The following is a 22464-nucleotide window of genomic DNA, read 5'->3' as shown; positions in this document are numbered from 1 at the left end:
GCACTTTGCAAGTTGGGAGGAAGTGGAGATCAACAAAGGCAGGGGACTGACTTAGTCTGCTAGGGCTGCCATGATGAAATAACACAGACCATGTGGCCCAAACAACAGAAATATATTTTCTTACAGTTCCAGAGGCTGGGAAGTTCAAGATCAAGGTCCAGCAGGATCAGCTTCTGGTGAGGGCCTTCTTCCAGGCTTGCAGATAGCGACCTTCTCACTGTGTCCTCACACAACAGGGAGATAAAGGGAGCTCTTCCGTCTCTCCCTATAAGGACTCTCCTCCCATTGGATCAGGGCCCCACCCATATGACCTCATTCAACCTAATTACCTCCCTCCAGACCCTATCTCTAAATATAGTCACACTGGAGGCTGATATGAATTGGAGGGAAGATACAATTCAGTCCATAACAGGGGTGTTGACACAGAGAGGTTAGGTTGCAAATTTCCACCATCTGGTGCTCCTCTCTCACTTCCTCTCCCAGAGCAATGGACTTGCCTCCCTCACCCATCACTCCCTCAACATTTCCACTCAATTCAGGCCTGTTGTCCTCTTGTCTTCCAGCCCCAGGACCCACCAAGGGATATTTTGCCAACGAATATGTTTTCCTTCCCAGGAGGACTTTCATGAATAATGTTTTCCCAATAATGTAACCTAAATGAAATGTCTTAGTGTGTTTCCAGAGTCTGCAGAGGATCCTGCAGCGCCCCGCCTCCAACCGCAGAGCTTGGCCACACCTGAACGCACTTGCAGGGTTTGAAGAACACTGTCCCCGAGTGGCTATGATTTTAATTAGCTGCTATTCTTCCCTTTTAACTACAGACTACTATTAATTTAGCTTGCTTCATCATTATCCATTTAGTGGCTTGTCCGTTAACCCTACAATGGGCGAGGACACACAGTTGCAACAACAGGGTGTCCAACATATAACTTCCCACCACCTAGCATTGGAGATGGGCGTTCCTGTTGGTGCAAAAGTGGAACATTTCTGCCCTGTGCCTACCTTGGAGGTACATGCTACTCACCCCCCAACTCCACTGCTGAAAGAAACTCATCACTGGTGATGAACTCCTCCAATTTGTATTACTTAAGTAACTAGTGACACACCATCAAGGTAAGAATAGCACAACTATTGCCTGATTTTTAAGTTTTCAGAGAACTGTTTTATAATGTGCTTAAGCTTAATATTCATCAACAGTAAATATGGTTAGGGTTAGGGTTAGGGTTAGGGTTAGGCCAGCAGCCAGTAAGTTGCAGCCATACTGCAGCTTACTTGAGAATTCTTTTTCCCTAGAAAAAAAGAAGCAGGTTGGGTGAGGCTTGGGAGGGAAATTCAGCATGGAGAACACAGCGCATTCCCTGGGCACTCGGGCCACTGAGATTTCCGGACTCCCACCAGAACATTTGCGCCCCCTTCCTTCCTTCCTGAGCCTATAGAAGTTTCCAGAGATGCCCCAGGGGAATGAGCGGTATTAGTGTTGTGGTTCCAACCCAGGCATCACTGAGTGGCACCCAGCTGGGGCAGGGCTCTTGGGAACCTGAGTCTTGGCTAAGTCTCAGGCACCTGTGTCCCGGGCCGGAGGGGCAGACAGTGAATGTGTCATCTAAGTCTGTCGTGTGTGCAGCTAAAATCCATTTCCTGTGAGTCGGAGGTTGCACATGAGTGTGTGTGTTGGGTGGTGGTGGTGGTGCTGGGGGTCGTTATGTAAAGCCTTAAGCCAGAGCCAGAAGACAGGGCGTTGAGGCAGAGTTGGGCGCTCCTTTCTCCTGGCCACCTGGGTGGTGCTCCTGTCCTTAGCTGGGATCTCTGCCACTGGACGAGGTCTGCGCTAACACCTGGTCTGGCAGGCCTTGCTTTTCATTTCTTTTAAATAAGTCAGACCATGTCTTCTGGCTTCCTCACACTGGCTCCTACAGTCCCTGAAGTTTCCAACACTCTGTTTGGGTAGGAAAGGTTCCTCCACGGCAGAATCTGAAGCTGTTCTCCCAGAATCTGTTCTCCCTCCTTGGTGTCCCCTGTCCCACGGAAGGTGACCCATCATCAGAATCAGTGACCTGACTGTGCCCTTTTGCACCCTGTAAAATCCTCCATTCTCCTTCAACCATGTCAAAGATAAAGCAAAACCTGGAAGCTGGAGATGGTGTCCACTTAACCAAGTGCATGCTTCCTCAGCTGCTTCACTTGTGTCCGACTCTTTACAACCCTATAAACCATAGCCCAAAAAAAAAAAAAAAACAAACCATAGCCCACCAGGCTCCTCTGTCCACGGGATTCTCCAGGCAAGGATACTGGAGTGGGTTGCCATGCCCTTCTCCAGGGATTATCCTGACCCAGAGACCGAACCTGTGTCTCTTATGTCTCCTGCACTGGCAGGTGGGTTCTTCACCACTAGCGCCAAATGACCAGTAAATACTGGTCATATTACTGGGGTTGGGGGGGAAGCAGTAAATGGTCCCCAGCTGTGGATTACTGCCATTGTCCTATTGCCCAGATGGGAATGCTGCAGACTTCTCAGTCTTGTCCCCTGGTCTGAAACAAATCCCACCTAAAAACATTCAATCTCATTTTAAATCTCTTAACCCCCAAAGGCAGTGCTGGGGACCGGGGCATGATTGATCAAGGGTCTTCCAAGAAACTCAGGTCAGCTGAAGTCTCCTGCTGGCCCCTTCCCTCACCATGGCTGAGGGTTGGGTTCCTGCTACTGCTTCATAGGGAAGGAGGAGGGAAGCTGCTAGGTGAGGAGCTACTGGAGCCTCTGCCTACCATGTATCTGGAAGGGACATTCTGCAGGAGATATCCTGAATGAATGAAGAGTCCTGAGAGGCCACCTAGCACCCAGCTCCCACTCCCAGCTGGACACCGGCCTGGTTTCTGGTCCAGGGGGCACTGAGCCGTCAGAGCAGCTCATTCCCTGAGCCTTGCTGTACAGAGAAGGGTTGGCCACATCCTACCCTTGTCACCCAAGAGATGCCTTTTTATTTCTTTTATGGGCTCTGTGTTTTGAAAGATTCAGGTTATGCATGTGGCCAGAGCCATTCATCATAGGCAGAGATGCTCTTCCCATTACGTTCCTTGAAAACAGCCTGCAAATCCCATCACTTACTTTGGGGCCCAGATAGGAAGCAGAGCTGTTGTGTATCAGGATTAGCTGGAGAGCCCCAAGGTCTGGGATTGGGGCCAGGGAAGGCCTCAGAGATCTCTGAGGGCCCTCCCACCATGTTCCTCTGTGCGCTTCCTCCCTTGCATGTGACACTCCTCCCACAGACCCTACCCCACCCCACCCAGCATCCCACATCTCAGGCACCTCAGCACTTGTTCCCACCCACGTCCACCGACTCCACAAGGCTGAGTCCACAGCAAGCAAAGGCTACGTGAGGGGGTGTCCGGGCTGCTCTGTCCCACCATATCCAGGTGGGACCCCTATGATTTGGGCCTTGCTCTCATCGCTGTGAACACATGGCATCTTGATGGGCAGGCTGCTGCCATGGCCTCTGGCTCCCAGGAGCTTCCCAGAAGCTGGAGAAGCAGAAGTCCTGAAGATAAAAGTGAGGGGCAAGGGCCTCGGGAATTATGCCCTGGTTTCAAGGCCACTTCTGAGCCTCTGCTTCCAGGCAGAAAGCAGCACGTGAACAAGCACACGTGTGAGCAGTGCCGGGAGTTCTCATGCAGGGCTGGGGAGGCGATCCTCCGACAGTGTCTCAGATCCTGCGGGCAACGTGGATGGAGCAAGGGCACAGAGCCACTGCATTTAGGTATGGGGTGTGCCTGTGTCCCCGAGGCTGAGGAGGCTCAGGGACATTAGGTGACAGTGACGCAGAGGCTGCCCTGTGCTCGTCCTATTGGGAGGGCCTGGGACAGGTCCCTTCCGAGACCGCCAAGCCTCTCCTGCCTCCCAGTGCCACCCAGCAGTAGTGAAGCCACTAATGCATCCTCTGGCAAACAGGCTTATGGTTGAGTTTGGGCCTTCTTCCCTCTCCATATAACTCAGTGGATAATTAGAAAACAGACACTGAAGGAAAATGTGTCTTCCTGGGTAATCTCAGGGAAGTCTGAGCCTTCTGTGCCTCAGACTCAACCCAGGCTCGCTCTCCGTCACTCCCCACTGGCAGCACCCTGGAAACGGGCTCGTCCGTGGTCACCGAGAGTCTGCCACAAGGACCTCGATGGGGAAATAAGCGTGCTTCAGGGACACACAGTCATTAGAGGCTCTCCTAGTAAACTCGAACCAGAGTGCCCACAAATCCTTGTTAAAAGGAACATGATGAGCTGCAGTAACAGGGGCCCGGTGTCCAGAGGACTGAGAGTGGTGGCCACACTTGGAGGCCTGGGTTCATTTGGATGAACTAGAATGAAGGGCCAAAACACATGTCATATGAGGAAGCGCCCAAAAGAAGTGAAGACACACTAGAGAAAGCTCACAGGGCTGTGGGGGTATACCTTCAATCCTTCAGAGGCCATTATGTGGCAGAAGGAACAGACTTTAAATAGTTACCAGGTGGCAAGTCAGGAGCGGGTGTTGGTTGATATGAAGATTTCTCTAGTCCTGGTGTGTTTCCACAGTGGAATTCATCTGTCCTGGAAGGTGGGGAGCCCCCCATTTCAGGGAGCTCATCATCGGAGGCTGTGGGTGGGGATTCCTCCCCTGGGGGATTGTTGGATGGAAGAAAGAGTGTAGACGGTCCATGATTCTACAGATCTGGGCTTCAAGAAAGTATGAACCATCCTTTTCTGGTTTACTGATGATGGGCAGCTATGGAAGTATGATTTAGCTGTTGAGGGCATGTTACCCATCACTATTCAGATTCGATTGATCAACCTGATAAGGAGGTTTGGCCATAGCTCCCAGGGATACTTCTCCCAATGGCCTTCTGTGTCAGTCCACTCCACTCTTATTCCCATCCTTGTTCTTTTTCTTGCCAACACATAGTCACTGCCCAGTTCTTGAGAGAGGGCGACAGTCTGCTGGGTGACCAGATGGTGCCTGGAATCCTGGGTCTATTGGGCCTCTGGGTTCTGTGAGTTGTCCAGTGTGTAAAAGCCCTTGTGCCAAACTCACTATGAACCCTGAGTCTCTCTTCACAGGTTTTCTCTCCTCTAGGCCGTTTCCCCTCTCTCCAATCCACCGTGATCCGCTCCAGCCTTCAAGTTCATCTCAACCAGCCATTTCCGCTTCAAGGTCTGACGGCATCTCAACTTATTAATAGCATGCAGGTGGACCCCTTCATTCTGCAGCCATCCCTGACCTCGTGTTCCTCAGTGGGTGAAACCACCGTTAGTCTGGTTACTGAAGCCAAAAGTCATCCTTGGCCCCCTGCCCCTTTTCCTTCACCCTTGGATCCACCTATCATTGGATCCCATCAATTCTGTCTCCAAAACACGTTTCATATCCACCTGCTTCTCTCCACCTTCTCTGCCACCATCTTACTCAGTGTCCTCTAACCAATCTCCAGTCTCCTCCTGCTCTACTTGAGCCATTTGTTACAGGGAAGGCGCAGAGATCCTTGAATCAGTTTCCATCCCCCAGCTGAACACTTGGATCATTTTCTGCTGTGTTGAGAATAAATAGGTTCCTCCCTGTGGCACCTGAGGTCCTGCAGTACCTGGCCCTGTCTCCCCCTCGCCCCTGTTGTGTCTGGCCTTTGGACCAAGGCCTGGAACCCAGTGTTCCGGGACCCTTTCCCTGTTCACTCTGCCTAAAGCATTCTTCCCGTTAGCCTTCAGGTATCTTTCCTCAGAACGACTTTAGGACAAGGGTCCTATCCTGTTATTCTCTGTTTCAGTTCAGTTCAGTTCAGTCGCTCAGTCGTGTCCGACTCTCCGCAACCCCATGAATCACAGCACGCCAGGCCTCCCTGTCCATCACCAACTCGGTTTACATTGCTCTATTTCCTTTATTGCTTTAATCATAACTATTCTACTATTCGTATAGGTATCAATCATCTTTCCCTCCCTCCTGCAAGACTGCACATTCCTTAAGGGCAATGACTTTGCCTGTCTCTTACATCATTTTCTGTCCAGTGCCTGTCACAATGCCCCGCACAGAGTAGATGCTCAATAAATACTTCTTGGAAGAAGGACTGAGTCTCTCAATCCAATTCTACTGAGTTTGTTGTACAACTCCTGGTCCTTCACCCTGGTGCTGAAAGAGTATGCAGCTGGTCACCTGGAGGAAAAAGGAGTGGGCAGTGAGTGGCCAGACTGCTGTTCCCCTCCAGGCAAGCAGAGTGCACTGCAGGCAAGACATCACTGCTGATAATGAGTAAGGGGGTGGGGGAGCCGACAATGGTTCATGGTCAGGGACTGTATGAAAAAGAAACAGTGAAGAGGGAGAGGGCGTATGTTTACTTATGGCTGATTCAGGTTGATGTGTGGCAGGAACCAACACAATACTGTAAATCAATTATCCTCATTAAAAATAAATTAATAAAAAGATATAAAACTAAAAAACAAAACAGTGAGCCAAAAGTTGCCATGAAACTCAAGTGGTTGAACGACTAAATTCTATACTGATGTGAGGAAGAATGTCAAGCTACAGGTAACTGTTTCTAGAGGCAAAACAACTCTTGTAAAAAAAAGTACCCATTTCAAGGGGCTTTGGGATCCTCTCCATTCATTAGAAGCCTTTTCTATTCTACCAAATTTCCAAAACAACAATGAGGATCCTATGTAGGAACTCCCTCTCCTCCAGTGACCTGTGGCAGGGAGTGGAGTGAGGGATGGCTGGCAGGGGTGGGGGCAGGAGGCACCATCCTTGGCTTCTGGCCTTCATTCCAGAGCAGACATTTGCCCCGTCCTATACCACAGAAGGGCCCGAGCCTTCAGAAACAGCTCGTGCTCCTTGAACCAGGAAGCTGTTGGTATGACAAGCAAAATCATTATTCCACCTCACATTACCTTAAAGAGGTAAGCGATGGCAAACGCTAAAGAAACAGGAGCTAGGCAAGGTGGAGAAATGGCCCAGCACCTGACTTCTGAACTCTATATTTTCAGCTACACAGCTGCACACACTACCTGATGAAGAAATATGGGAAATCGAAACATAATAGTGATTCTTAGCCCCCACTGCCCCGTGATGGGAATTACAGCACTTGGCTCCTGTAAGCATCAATCTATCATGTTTGCACAGACAGGACGGCTTCTGTGAATTCCTCTGGAGGCAATAGAGCCCCCTTTCTTCTGTCAAAAACGTATTCAAAGGTTTCTAAAGACTGCTCCTAACAATGACCAGTTAGAGCATTTAGAACTCATTTTTATTGATATTATGCAAAGTCCTGCAGAATGCAACTCTCCCTGGGTGTGGCTAGGTGGGTCCTGCTCAAATTTATTAGCATGCAAATTAATCTGTTTCTGTTCTGAGATCTCAAGGCCCAAACTTACCCAAATTACCTCAACTTTTGCCAGAAGACAGAGTTCAGGAGTCACTTGGCCTTTTGGAACTCAGATGGGACTTTCCAGGAGGCTCAGGTCTGAAAGAAAAATGCCTCGAGATACACTGTGCTGTGCTGTGTTGTGCTTAGTTGTTCAGTCATGTCTGACTCTTTGTGACCCCATGGACTGTAGCCCACCAGGCTCCTCTGTCCTTGGGGATTCTACCAGCAAGAATACTGGAGTGGGTTGTCAGTCCCTTCTCCAGGGGATCTTCCCAACCCAGAGATCAAACCCAGGTCTCCCGCATTGCAGGCAGATTCTTTACCATCTGAACCTACTGCTTGGGTTCAAATATTGGTTCTGCAACTTCATAGCTGTGCGACCACGAACATTTCTTTACCTCTCTGTGCCTTAATTTATTCCTCTTTAGAGACAGAAAGAGCCAACTTCAGGCTGTCATAAGGATTAAAGAATACCTGTAGAGGGCTCCAGATGGTATCTGGCATGTGGCAAATGCTCTGCAGATGTTGCTGCTATTATATCATAACCTGAAGAGGGGCTTCAGTTAAGAGACAGAGATCCTTTCCACTAATACAGCTCAAAGTCCAGCCAACAAGAGGACTGTGATCCCTAGTAAACCCAGCATGAACCAATGTCTAGCCCAGGAAATACTGGCTGCAACCTCTACACGAGAACTTTCTCTTCAGGGGCCAGTGAGGGTGTCCGCTGCTCATCCTCTACCTGCAGGCCCCTGGGTCAGACTGGAAATGCTGACTCCTGGGACTGTGCAGTTGCCCTGAGGATGGAGATATCTTTCTGTGCCGATGAGAAGAGTCTTTCCTAAACAACAGCGTGATGTCAGGATCTTGTCTGCACAGCCTGCCGTGGGTGAGAGTGTCAAAGACTATCTCGGTCCCCCAAGGGCAGGGAGATTGATGTCACCTCTGTGTCCATGCCAAGGCTATGTCTGGTCTAGAGATTCTGCAGAGTCCACTTAGGAGAAGTTCGTACTGGGGGGAAGAGTGCACACTGCATCTGTAGACCTGTCCTCTGGGAGGTCTGTCCTTTCGGAGAGAAGGTCCTCTGAGGTCTTTACCCTGAATTCACTGCATCCCTTGAGGATGTCTGGGGTGGAACTGGGCAACTAAGAGGGGAAGGCTCTAAGATAGCCAGTGGTGACACCGCAATGGCCCTAATCATCTCCTCAATGTTCCACTGTCCCTCGTGTGTTGCTGCTTGAAGTGAGGCCACCAGGGCAGTGGTGGGAATCTCTGCAGCTCCAGCTGAGGGCTGCTCTGGATAATTTAGGGAACAAAGAGAGAGAGAACAGGGAGAGCTCATTATACCAGCAACTGAGGGAGGCAGCCACCAAAAAAGCAAGCCAGACACTGAATATGGCCTTCCTTTGAAGAACAAAAGCAAAGAAAATTGGCTCACCAATGAGAATTAAGTGATAACCATGTACTGAGCAGAAATCACCATCAGTCCTAAGCCTGCTCACTTAGAAAATACCGGATCCTGAAGAGTAAAATTGAACTATGTGAGACCTCCGAAGAGTGAAAATTTTACTCTAAAATGCTTTGTAAAGTGATTTTAGTGCTTGCAGAGATGAAACAAACAGCCTCTTGTCTTTTAGGCTCCTGTGCTTCAAGACTCTGCTGAGGCCTGAGTTCATAGTCAAGAGATGGCGAGGATGGCTCCCATCCCAGGCCGTGGGTCCTCTTGACTGTTACAGGTCAAGCATTTCTTTCTTGTTGACTCCCAGAGGCCATGGTGTGGGACCTTCTGGGTCCACACAATCTCAGATCCAGCTGGGCAATGCTAGATTTATCTCACCGGGTCCAGGTTCCAACGCCAGGATCCTCTCTCCTGCTGCCACCCCCCTCAAGCCCCATTGACCTCCCAAGGGCATCAGTTTCAGGAAGAACGCATTTACACTTTCCAGTCTTCACTTGGCAACCATCGACAAAGCTGCTCCAGGTCAGAACCATGCAGAACTGACAAGGGTCTGGATCACCTTGGGTCCCAGGAGGAGAGAGATGGTACATACTCACATGGGGTAGTTGAGACTCTAACAAAGAGACTACGTGCAAAGGTACTGAGTTTAGGGAAACCCATAAAAGACACAGACCCATGGACAGTAGCCCAGGTCTTGGCTTGAAGGGGTGGGGACACAGCTGTAAGGGGGTGCTGTTGGCAGGAGCTGAAGTCTATAGAAGGAGAATGCAGAGACTTCCCCACAGCCCAGCACACATACACACACACATACACACACATACATACACACGCATACACACACACATACACACACATACACACACATACATACACACGCATACACACACACACATACACACACACACACATACACACACATACACATCAGTGTTGCTTTCCCACCCTGGGTGCCTGCTGGTGTCACCCACTGACAGAATCCCAATGAACCCAGATGCCAAGAGAACCTATTAATGCAATCCTGAAAGATCACCTCTTTTGGGTGGGGAGGGCAGAGTGGTTCTGAAGGGGCAGATGGAAAATATCCAGCCCAGAGTCATTTCCCAGAGTCCACAGCTCCTTGGTCTCCAGGCAAGCGCAGCCATTATGGAACACAACTTCCCTGACCAATTTCAAAGCTCTGCTCACTGCTGGGAATGCATGTTTGAACAAAGCCTTTTATTCTCTATTCCAACAGCAGCGCTGGAATTTAAAAAGCTTCATTTTCAAGACTGGCTGCTTTTGATCTTTCTAACCTGGAACTTACATTTTGGAGTCAAATAGAATTATTTAAACAAAGCATTTCAGTGATAAGCACAAAATGTTTTGAATTTTTTCTTCTCCCCCCAACTAACACCACAGAACATTCTATTCAAAATGTAAGGACAATTTTGCGGCCACCTCTTACAACCAGAGCCTCGCTCAGCTTCAGTTTCCCCGGGTCTTTGTTTCTCCAGCCTGTGTCCTCATCTTGGTGGGCTGGTGTTCAGGCCATGAGAGGGGCCGGTCCTACTGCAGACTGGCCTAGAACAAGGACCACGTTAATGACCCTACGAGAACTTCCATCCTGACTCCTGCTTCTGGGTTTGGCAGATCCACGTGTTGTTATCTAGTCAGTATTCTTTATTAATTACACTTTGTTCTCTTTTTTGCTCCCCTGATCCCAACCCATTTTCCTTTCTTTTCTAAGTCCCTCTCTGACATCATCTTGTTCTCCTCGGCCGAACTTCTCCCCAGCCCTGCAGCCTGCATTTATTTTTTATCATATTTCTCATGCCTTGACTTGTCTGTTATTCAAGTCAGAGTGCTGATCAGCATTTGCATTCCTTGGAAATCACACCTGCTCTGCACTGTCCTGGGCAGAGTATGTCCCTGTGGGTCATAATGAAGCCCATGCTTCCATGCTGTGGTGCACAGGAGGTGTCAGAGTGACTATCAATGTCTTGGAGTAGGCCTATTGCCACTGAAAATGCCTCTGAAACAGAAGAGCGACTATTTTCACAGCTATGAAAGCAAATGGAGAAATCAAGGCCGCAGATCCCCAGATATTAAAGAGGTACACAGTTGGAAAACAAAACTCAGACATGGTCTGGGTCAAGTGTGTTCCATAAAAATAAATGACAAAAATAATTTGAAAATTCCCCTTAGGAGGAGTGAGCTAAGTTCCCATCAAAATGAAGGTCTGGACAGAGGAGAACTAATAGAACGCATCGTACGGTAGAGGACAGTTGGTCTGGCCTGGTGCTAGGGTAGGGAAAGGTATAGAAGCACTTTGCTTGGTAGCTCAGTTGTGTCCGACTCTTTGCGACCCAGTGGACTATAGCCCACCAGGCTCCTCTGTTCATGAGGATTCTCCAGGCAAGAGTACTGGAGTGGGTTGCCATACTCTTCTCCGGGATCTTCCTGACCCAGGAATTGAACCGGGGTCTCCTGCATTGCAAGTGGATTCTTTACCAGCTGAGCTACCAGGGACACACTAGAAGGTTATAAAATCATTTCACCTTTTACTTAGTGCATGGTTCTGGACCTTTACTCAAATTTACTGAGCAGAATTACTAACTTAAGACTAAAGAGAAATATGGATAGAAATTTGGATGCTATTCATTTTAACAACAGAGTTCTCCAATGCATAACACAGAAGAAGGTATCACCATGAAAATAAGAGCATTTTGAACCTAGGGAGTGTTCCATTTTTTAGCCCAGGAAGTTGGCAGAACCACAGCCACTGTCCCGGTTAACTTTTCTGCCAGGAGACCAGCCACCTCACCTTTGCCTCTGGGGGTTCCTCTGGGAAGGGGGAATCTCCACGTATCTGAGGCTGGTTTCTCCGCAGGTGAACAGGACATGCTCTTCCAAGATAGCTCACTAGTCCTGGAGAGAGGGTTTATAGGCTCCTGGTAGGACTGGAAGTAATAATCAGGAAGGAGAAACCTTGTAGAAGTTTCAACTTCAGGTTTTTTAATTTTTAAAAAATTATTATTTATTTACTCTTTGGCTGTGCTGGGTCTTTGTTGCTGTGCGCAGGCTGTCTCTAGTAGTGGCGAGTGGGGGCTACTCCTTGTTGCGCTGAGTGGGCTTCTCACTGCAGGGGCTTCTCCTGCTGCAGAGCACAGGCCCTAGGGCTTGGGGGTTCAGCAGTTGTGGTGCATAGGCCCACAAGCGGGCTCTTAGGCTCTAGAGCACATGGGGTCAGTAGTTGTGACACTCAAGCTTTGTTGCCCGTGGCATGTGGGATCTTCTTGAACCAGGACTGAACCTGTCCCCTGCCTTAGTAGGCAGATTCTTGACCACTGGACCACCAGGGAAGTCTCCAATACCAGTTTTAAAATAAAGTGTAGACCATGTACACTAGCCATGTTTTGGCTGGCAGATGCCTTCGGGGGAAGCATATTGAACGCACTGAGAAAACACTGGCTGAACTACTTAGCCAGGAGTGACACACATCAGAGTTATCTTTGACCCATTTGGAGGCCCAGCTGTGTCTTCCAGTTAATTGCATGAAGCACGTCTTCTATCTTCAGTCACTGGGGGAATTTCTGTGCAATTAGTACCTGCTCAGCTGGTTAGGTGTGGGGCATTTTGGAGGCCCAGAGGACAATCCCATGAGGGCCTGGAGTGATGTGTAGATTACTACTTTATAATGGGAAAAGCAGATACAGACTGCTTCCTGAGAGTTTGTCTGTGAGGACAATGGAAGCATCTCTTCACCCAGTGTGACCTAGAAGAGCAAAACTATTTGTCCAGGTGCAAAGGATCTGCCTGCAATGCAGGAGACAGAGGAGACGTGGGTTTGATCCCTGGGTTGGGAAGATCCCCTGGAGGAGGGCATGGCAACCCACTCCAGTATTCTTGCCTGGAGAATCCCATGGACAGAGGAGCCTGGCAAGCTATGCTCCGTAGGGTCGCAAAGAGTTGGATGTGATTGAACGATGGAGCACGCACAAAGGAGAGACCTTGAATACTAAGAGCAGTCATGTACCTTCCCCTATGTTCTGCCTCATGACCTTCCCTAAAGATGTGTGCCTACCTTTGTAGCAGCAGATCAAGCTCAAAATATGCTTTTCAGGGCCTAGAGGACCTGATTATAGTCACCTCTTATTCATATAAAAATTAACGTGCATGGGTAACATCTGGTTTTTTTATTGATTAAATCAATACACTAGGAATTTAGCAGCAAGTTAATGGCAAATAGTTACAAAATCTATTTTTCTACATTTAAAATAAGCTGTCTTAAACAATCTATAGCAATCTAAAATCACAAGAACACACGTGAATGGCTGAAGCACTTCTGCTGTTATGGCTATGGCAAGTTTATTAGTAATTTCCTAACAAATCTCCTAGTGCAAAGTGCACATAATCATTTGGAGCCACTACTACCATATTTGGCTCTCAGTTTCCCCTAAAAATAATTGTGCCTAAACGTAAGAATCTTAAGTAAAACTGGGCAAGTGTGCCCACAGCTTTGCTTTGAGGGCATCCCCTCCTCTAAACAACTCTCAAAAACACCTTGAGTTGATTTCAGCCACACCTGCCATCAAGTCTGTTGGTGTCTGTCCTTCAATACCATGCTGCTTTGGAGATGAGGAGCTTCAATTCTAAACTGGTACAAACACTTGGCAGGGCTCAGTGCAGCTAAAAAGCTAAAAGCTCAGCACAGTACTGTCCTTTTCCCCTCCTACCCCTTCATTCTTAGCAATGGAAAGAGCAGCTCTGTTTCTGCACTATTCAGCATTGTTAGGGCTTCTTTTTGGGTCTAGGCAGGGCAATGGATTTAGTAGTGCCTTTGGCTGCTGTTCCTTGGCTTGAAGTCACAGGTGGTTTCTCTACTTCTCCCTTGAGCTCAACGGGAGGGAGTCTGCTACCTACAGAACTTGTCAAACTCATCTCAAAGTCGTCTCTATTTTCCTTCTTGCTGTGCACAGGAGTCTTTTCATAAGCAGTGGGCTAGAAATAAAAGAAAAGGCCTGGATTAATGTTCAGACACAAAGCAATATACATCAGTTCAAAGAAGCAGGGGCTACAAAGTTGCTCAGGATGTACAGGCTGAGCTCTCTTCAGAAAGGAGGTGTAAACTAATCACATTGTGAAACTGTCATTAAATGCCAAAGAAAGCTCCAGTATCTCCTTCAAGAACACTAAATTCTTTAGTGTATGGGGCAGAACAAACTACAGGCACAACTTCAAATCCACTGCCCTACAAAATGGAAGTAGATATCTGGTACCACTCACACAGGGAAGTCCATCTGAGCACAGCTGTAGTCATTCATCTTTACAGACTTCTAGACGAGCCTTCCGTGACAAGCGTGTCATGACTATTCTAACTTGCCACAAGGTTGCTGCGTGTGGCCCACTCCTCACATGTTCGCCCTTCTCTGCCTTGATTCCAGGGCCTGGCTTCTAACCTCAGTCACACCACTTGGGCAGGAATGAAGACCTCTTGGAGTCTTGATGCCTCACACTTAACTGAGGAAAATGGTATTTGCACATTTACCACATGGGCTTATGATGAGAATGAACTACTGTGGTGGCCATGGAAGTACTTTGTGAGCTTCAAAGCATGAAACAAGTAAAAGGAATTTTAATAGGCAACTGTGTTTTCTCAGGTCACTTCACCCCACAGTAGGGGAAACGGACTCTAATCCTACTGTCATGAGGGAAGCGAAGTACATTTTGACCTTAGACTCATTTTAAAAGTGATCACTTCTCATTAAAAGAAGCTGGGTATAGAGTTCTGAAAGAGCAGAGAATGTCTCAGGAGACCCACACAAGCAGGATGGGGGATGAGACATAAGGGTACAGATGCAGCGACTGCTTATGTACATAGAATGATCTGGGAAAGACTTGTAAGCTTAATACTCTGGCTAACTGAAATTATATGTAAGAGTTAATAATCAGGTTAACAATTTTCAAAGAATGTGAAAAGGTTACATGTAACACAAAACAAATAAACCTCGTGTGTATATGTTGTTAGATTTTGGGTTTTTTTTAATCACTCTTATGACACAAGTGATCATGTTCTATACATGGCTGTAGGCACTTCATATACATTTGTCCAGTGAATAAGTGACCTCCCAGAGCTGCAGCAAAACCTCAGGTCACTTATGGATTTTTGGTACCTATATTTCAAGAAAGAGAAACTTTACCAGATGTCTGCTTATTGCAGACAGCCCTTAAATATGTGCCTCTTCAGACCATCACTCATGTATGACTTTAATAATAGTGGGCTTCCCTGCTGGCTCAGAGGGTAAAGTGTCTGCCTACAATGCAGGAGACCCGGGTTTGATCCCTGGGTCGGGAAGATCCCCTGGAGAAGGAAATGGCTACCCACTCTAGTACTCTTGCCTGGAAAATCCCATGGACTGAGAAGCCTGGTAGGCTACAGTCCATGGGGTTGCAAAGAGTCGGGCATGACTGAGCGACTTCACTTTCCTTATGTTAATTCTTAAGCTGGTAATTTTTGCACATTGAAAAATTAATTTGCATAAATTTGGACATGTAAAAAGGTCCTTTTCTGTTTAGATTCATTTTCTCAAGAAAATTTCTGGATTGCTTCTCTGTGTAATCTCTCAACGAACAGAAAGTAATTAAAATGTGTTAGTGTTCAGTAATACAGGTTGTGTCTTCTCCTTGAAAACTCATTACGCTCAGCAACAGGCTAAGAGGACAACACCCATGATGTTCTAGGGACAGGCTGAAGAACAGTTGCTTTGTTTAAAAAGTACAGAACTGGTCCCTAGCTTGGGCATTTAAATCCATAAAATTTTAAGTCACTTGACATACAAATTCTTTTAAAAAGCAAATCTGAGTTTAACCTCTTTTTTGATATTTCTACCTCTTGAGTTATCATCTAAGTAGTTGAAGAAATGCTTTTCAATGTGTCCATTGCAACTAATAATCTACAGAATAGAAATAGAGACAGTCATTTTCCCTTTAATGTGTTCATACTCATATCTGGTTTAACATTTTCATCCTTCTTCATCTTCCATTTGTTAATGTACTCGAGTCATTAAAGTAGACTCAGAAGCTGAAGTCATCAGGAAGAAATACTCAGAAACAGCCTCCATGGGCAGGATTAGTGATATAAATATTGTCTCTCTTTTTTTTTTTCAGAAACACTAGAGGTTCTGGTTTCTTCAGAAAAGATATCTTAAGATAATTCCCAGAATTTCCTGGCAAAGTGAAAGGAAAAAGGAAACTAAACCAAAATGTCTGGTTGCTTCAGGGTAGGAACATGGTGTCTCAATTTCATTTAGAGCAAGATGAGAAAATGATTTATTACTCCGCCACATTTATCTATTTTACTTATATATAATTTTAGTAAATTATTTTTTTAAAAGGTAGTACATTCGCATAATTTAATATCCATAGCCTTCAAAATCTCCTCCTTGCTCCCCAGTTAACTCAACTCTGCCTCCTACTGGAGACAACGAATAACTGTCAATTTACAGTGCACGTTCCCAAAGATATTTTATGGAACTTCAAGCAAGTATTAAGTGGAACCAAATGGAATTGGTCATTATTTTTTCAGTCAAAACAGCTTAATAATGGAAATTTTATATGGTTCAGTCTAATCTATATATCAATGCACTTTCTTCTCACTTTTTAAAACAAATGGGTAGCCCACTGTTCAGTTCAGTTCAGTTCAGTCGCTCAGTCGTGTCCGACTCTCCGCGACCCCATGAATCACAGCACGCCAGGCCTCCCTGTCCATCACCAACTCCCGGAGTTCACTCAAACTCATGTCCACAGAGTAGGTGATGCCATCCAGCCATCTCATTCTCGGTCGTCCCCTTCTCCTCCAGCCCCCAACCTTTCCTAGCATCAGAGTCTTTTCCAGTGAGTCAACTCGTCACATGAGGTGGCCAAAGTATTGCAGTTTCAGCCCACTGTAAACAGTCTTCGGAGAAGGCAATGGCAAGCCACTCCAGTACTCTTGCCTAGAAAATCCCATGGACAGAGGAGCCTGGTGGGCTGCCAGTCCATGGGGTCGCTACTAGTCGGACACGACTGAGCGACTTCACTTTCACTTTTCACTTTCACACATTGGAGAAGGAAATGGCAACCCACTCCAGTGTTCTTGCCTGGAGAATCCCAGGGATGGCAGAGCCTGGTCGGCTGCCGTCTATGGGGTCGCACAGAGTCGGACACGACTGAAGTGACTTAGCAGTAGCAGTAAACAGTCTTTAAACCTTGATATTTTTAAACTAACAATAGTCTTGAACATCATTCCATGTCAATACATAAAAGAATTCTCATTCTTCTTTCAGCATATGCAGTGTTTTCAGGTCTGAATATACCATAATTTATTTAGCCAGTTTCTTGGTAATGGACACTCAGGTTGTTTCTAATCTTAACTGGTAAAAATAACGCTTCTGTGAATAATCTGGTACTTGTGTCATCGTGCACATGTGTAAGTGTATCTACAGGATATATATTTCAGAAGCAGAATTTCTGGGTCAAAAGTTGGATGGATTTGTAATTTTGAGAGACATCATCATATTGCCTTCTGTTCTAGTTATACCAACTTATACACTTACAGAAACATTATGAGTACCTATTTTCTTATTTCTTTTTCAATTTGGTATAAAAAACTGGTGAAAACGAATACAGTCAACCATAATTTTTGGTTATTATGACCCTATTTTTATGTTTTTGCTTTGCTTGTGTTTTTAATTGAAGTGCAGTTAATTTTGGCTTCCCTGGTGGCTCAGTGGTAAAGAATTTGCCTGGAATACAGGAGACGTGGGTTTGATCCCTGGGTCAGGAAGATCCTCTGGAGAAGGAACTGGCAAGCCACTCCAGTATTCTTGCCTGGGAAATCCCATGGACAGAGAAGCCTGGTGGGCTGCAGTCCATAGGGTCACAAAGAGTCAGACACAAATTAGCAATTAAACAACAACAATAATAATTAATTTACAATGCTAGGTGAGTTTCACATATACAGCAAAGTGATTCAGTTCTATATATATTATTTCTCAGATTCTTTTCCATTATAGGTTACTATAAGATATTGAGAACAGTTTCAGTACTATACAAGAGGTCCTTGTTGCTTACCTATTTTATTAGTAGTAAGAATATATTAATCAAAACCTCCTAATTTATCTCTTCCCCTGCTCCTGGTATCCCCTTTGGCAACCCCAAGTTTGTTTTCTATGTCTGTGAGTTTGTGTTTTGTAAATAAGTCCATCTGTATCATTTTATAGATTCAACATATAAAAAATATTATGATATTATGATATTTGTCTTTCTCTGACTTACTTCATTTAATATGATAATCTCCAGGTTCATCCATGTGGCTACAAATGGCATTATTTCATTCTTTTTATAGCTGAGTAATATTCCATTATATATACATATATATGAGCCACATCTTATTTATTCATTCATCTGCCGATGGACATTTAGGTTGCTTCCATGTGTTGGCTATTTTAAATCATGCTGTTATGAACAAAGGGTGCAGATATCTTTTTAAATTACTGTTTTCTCTGCAAATATGCCCAGGAGTGGGATTGCAAGATCATATGGTAACTCTAGATTTTTAAGAAACCTCCATAGTGGCTGCACCAATTTACATTCCCACAAACTGGGAGGGTTCCTTTTTATCCACATTGTCTCCAGCATTTATTATTTGTAGATTTTTAAATGATGGCCATCTGACTAGTGTGTTTTTGTAGCTTTAATTTGCATTTCTCTAACAATTAACGATACTGAGTATCTTTTCATGTGCCTTTGGTCATCTATATGTCTTCTTTGAAGAAATGTCTACTTTTTGATTGGATTCTTTGATTTTTGGATAGTAAGCTGTATGGAGATCCAACCTAGAGGAGATTAATCCTGGGTGTTCATTGGAAGGACTGATGCTAAAACTGAAACTCCAATACTTTGGCCACCTCATGCGAAGAATTGACTCACTGGAAAAGACTCTGATGCTGGGAGGGATTGGGGGCAGGAGTAGATGGGGACGACAGAGAATGAGATGGATGGATGGCATCACCAACTCGATGGACATGAGTTTGAGTGAACTCCGGGAGTTGGTGATGGACAGGGAGGCCTGGCGTGCTGTGATTCATGGGGTCGCAAAGAGTCGGACACGACTGAGTGACTGAACTGAACTGAACTGACTGAAGCTGTATGAGCTGTTTGTATATTTTGGAATTTAATCCCTTGTTGGTAGCATTATTTGAAAATATTTTTATTCAACCATATTTTAACTGAGCTTCAAAATCAGCCTGAAACTGGCTACATGGAAACAAATCACAATGTTTGTTTATTCTTTACTCCCAGAGTCCCTTGTACTGCAAGGAGATCCAACCAGTCCATTCTGAAGGAGATCAATCCTGGGTGTTCATTGGAAGGACTGATGCTAAAGCTGAAACTCCAATACTTTGGCCACCTCATGCGACGAGTTGACTCACTGGAAAAGACTCTGATGCTGGGAAAGGTTGGGGGCGGGAGGAGAAGGGGACAACAGAGAATGAGATGGCTGGATGGCATCACCGACTCTGTGGACATGAGTTTGAGTGAACTCCGGGAGTTGGTGATGGACAGGGAGGCCTGGCGTGCTGTGATTCATGGGGTCGCGGAGAGTCGGACACGGCTGAGCGACTGAACTGAACTGAACTGAACATCAGTGCAAATCCATTACCTCTATGCAAATATTTATTGCAAATGCTTAAAAGCTTTTTTGTGGTAGGTGTGTACCTTGTAAAATGTTACGTGTGTATGTACTTTACCATTTCTCTTTGCTAATCTGAAGTTGCATTAAATTTAGGATGCCATTGTTTAGGAATCAGAATCATTAGAGCTTTCCTAAAGACTGAGCCTTCCTTCTTAAACATCCCCTCACTGAAACTGTTCTCTGATGCTAACAAAAACATGGATGCAGGCTGGCCCACATGGTGCTCTTCAGGCCAAGCTGTAGATTTCTTCACCAAAGCCAAGCCTCTCATCTCCTTGGACTATAAATAACCAGGGCAAATTCCAACTTCCATGCTTTTCTCTAGGATTTTTTGAAGGTTTCTTTTGTAGGTTATAGGTTATCTAAAATTTAAGTTTCTCTTTTTCTTCTCTCATAGTTGATGGGATTCTTCAGGAATCTATGCTGTAACTGATGCAGTTTTACAGTTTTGTATGTTTTGTAAGTAATAGAACAGAGAAATGGAAAGTGAAATTTCTATAGCCAAGGTTAGAAGTTACTAAGATCTTCCAGGTCATGAAAGGCGCATAGAAGGTGATGAGCTCCCATAAGATTGTACAAAGGGGGAGAAAGATGAGAGAGGAGTCTCCATATTCATTTCTAGGGGGAAAGAGTCTATCTAAATGATCATTATGAGATTGTTGGTCATAATTATTAGTCCAAAAGAACATCTAAAAAACACTATAGATTGTTCTCCAATCATTGTGAACTGCTCTAAAGATACTGGTGTACCATACCACTGCACAGTGACCAAAAGAACCTGGCTATCATCAGAAAGCATCTTAGAAATCAAAGAAAAAATTCTTCCATCCTTAGTTATCATGAAGAATTCATACCTGAAATTCTGCAACCAGTCTGAATAGATACAAAGGAACCAGAGAAGGTTTACATATAGGCTATTGATGTGATAATGGATGGAAGTTTCTTTATAAGAGTTATTCAATCTAAATTTATAAAGAATTGCACTGTGGAGCTAGACAGCATCTCGAGTGCTGCAGTCAGCGTGATTACAACAGGGGCTCACCTAAGCAGCATTTCAACTGTTCCTCATCTTTGGTGAACTCTTACTGTTCAGGACTGCTGAAGAACAGTCATTCCTACTCAAGGTAGAATGATGGATAAGGTAACCTTATATGGTTCCCCCCACCCAAGTTCCATTTTTTAGGAATCCAGCACCATGGGCCTGATTTCTCCAGATCATATTATTAATTTTGAAAAGGGGGCTCCATGTGTGCAAAGCGATATACATAACAAGAAAATTGGGCTAAGTGCACATATTTCATTATTCACTGGTATAACTTTACCCTGATAAACTCATCTGGTTATAATACATGCAAAACCTGTAAGCTCTAGGCATATCCTTGAAGTTAATACCAGTACACGATTACTAGAAACTGTTACCATTTCTCTGAATTTTGAGTAAAATACATGCTATTTAAGTAAAGTGGTTTATCACCATAGCAACCATTTCTAGAGTCACACATTCAAATTATAGGCCTGCACAAGGTCCAAGTGACAGAATATTCTGATATAAGTTTTCAGCTATAGTTTTACTATCTCTCACATTCCTGTGCTTTTCAAAAGGAGGAAGGAAGGGAAAGAAAAGCAAAGGGAAGAAGAGAAATTGAATTCCAAATATATATCAATATATTTCTTATATAAAGCTACTCACATAAAGAGCAAAGCTAGTGGAGGTGATGAAATTCCAGCTGAGCTATTTCAAATCCTAAAAGATGAAGCTGTTAAATGCTCCACTCCATATGCCAGCAAATTTGGAAAACTCAGTAGTGGTCACAGGACTGGAAAAGGTAAGTTTTCATTCCAATCCCAAAGAAGTGCAATGCTAAAGAATGTTCAAACTACAGTACAACTGAGCTCATTTCACACGCTAGCAAGGTAATGCTCAAAACCCTTCAAGCAAGGCTTCAATAGTACGTGAACCAAGAATTTCCAGATGTACAAGCTGGATTTAGAAAAGACAGAGGAATCAGAGATCAAATTGCCAACATCTGATGGATCACAGAAAAAGCAAAGGAATTCCAGAAAAACATCTACTTCTTCATTGACTATGCTAAAGCCTTTGACTGTGTGAATCACAACAAACTGTGGAAAATTCTTAAAGAGACGGGACTACCAGACTACCTTACCTATCTCCTGAGAAACCTATATGCAGGTCAAGAAGCAACAGTTAGAAGCAGACATGGAACAACAGACTGGTTTAAAATTAGGAAAGAAGTCTGTCAAGGCTGTATATTGTCACTCTGCTTTTTTAACTTCTATGCAGAGTACATCATGCAAAATGCTGGGCTGGATGAAACACAAGCTAGAATTGAGATTGCCAGGAGAAATATCAATAATCTAGATATGCAGATGACATAACGTTAATAGTAGAAAGCAAAGAGGAACTAAAGAGCCTCTTGATGAACATGAAAGAGGAGAGTGAAAAAGCTACCTTAAAACTCAACATTCAAAAAACTAAGATCATGGCATCCAGTCCCATCACTTCATGGCAAATAGATGGGGAAACAATGGAAACAGTGACAGACTTTATTTTCTTGGGCTCCAAAATCACTGCAGATGGTGGCTGCAGCCATGAATTAAAAGATGCTTGCTCCTTGGAAGAAAAGCTATGACCAACCTAGACAGCCTATTAAAAAGTAGACACATTACTTTGCTGACAAAGGTCCGTCTAGTCAAAGCCATGGTTTTTCCAGTAGTCATGTATGGATGTGAGAGCTGGACCATAAAGAAGGTTGAGTGCCAAAGAACTGATGTTTTCAAATTGCGGTGTTAGAGAAGACTCTTAAGAGTCCCTTGGACATCAAAGAGATCAAACCAGTTAATCCTAAAGGAAATCAACCCTGAATATTCATTATAAGTACTGATGCTGAGGCTGAAGCTCCAAT

The 22464-nt window shown here is 45.0% G+C and overlaps 1 protein-coding gene across 2 annotated transcripts in view; it reads right to left on the bottom strand.

Annotated features, from left to right (window-relative positions):
* Window positions 1-13001: 13001 nt before the first annotated feature.
* Window positions 13002-22464, bottom strand: part of STK33 (serine/threonine kinase 33) — a 185404-nt gene continuing 175941 nt past the window's right edge. Inside the window, exon 13 of one of the 2 annotated variants that reach the window (XM_055423426.2) lies at window positions 13002-13806. In XM_055423426.2, the coding sequence (XP_055279401.2) occupies window positions 13597-13806 (210 nt within the window). In that variant the 3' untranslated portion in view covers window positions 13002-13596. The remainder of the gene's footprint in view (window positions 13807-22464) is intronic. The other variant, XM_055423427.2, reaches the window with a different exon arrangement.

The sequence above is a fragment of the Moschus berezovskii genome, chromosome 14, assembly GCF_049115385.1.
Source record: "Moschus berezovskii isolate FMDL1 chromosome 14, NW_MosBer_1.0, whole genome shotgun sequence".
Taxonomy (NCBI): Eukaryota; Metazoa; Chordata; class Mammalia; order Artiodactyla; family Moschidae; genus Moschus; species Moschus berezovskii.
Note: the sequence above shows the minus strand (reverse complement) of the source record. Positions and strands in the feature narration are given on the sequence as shown.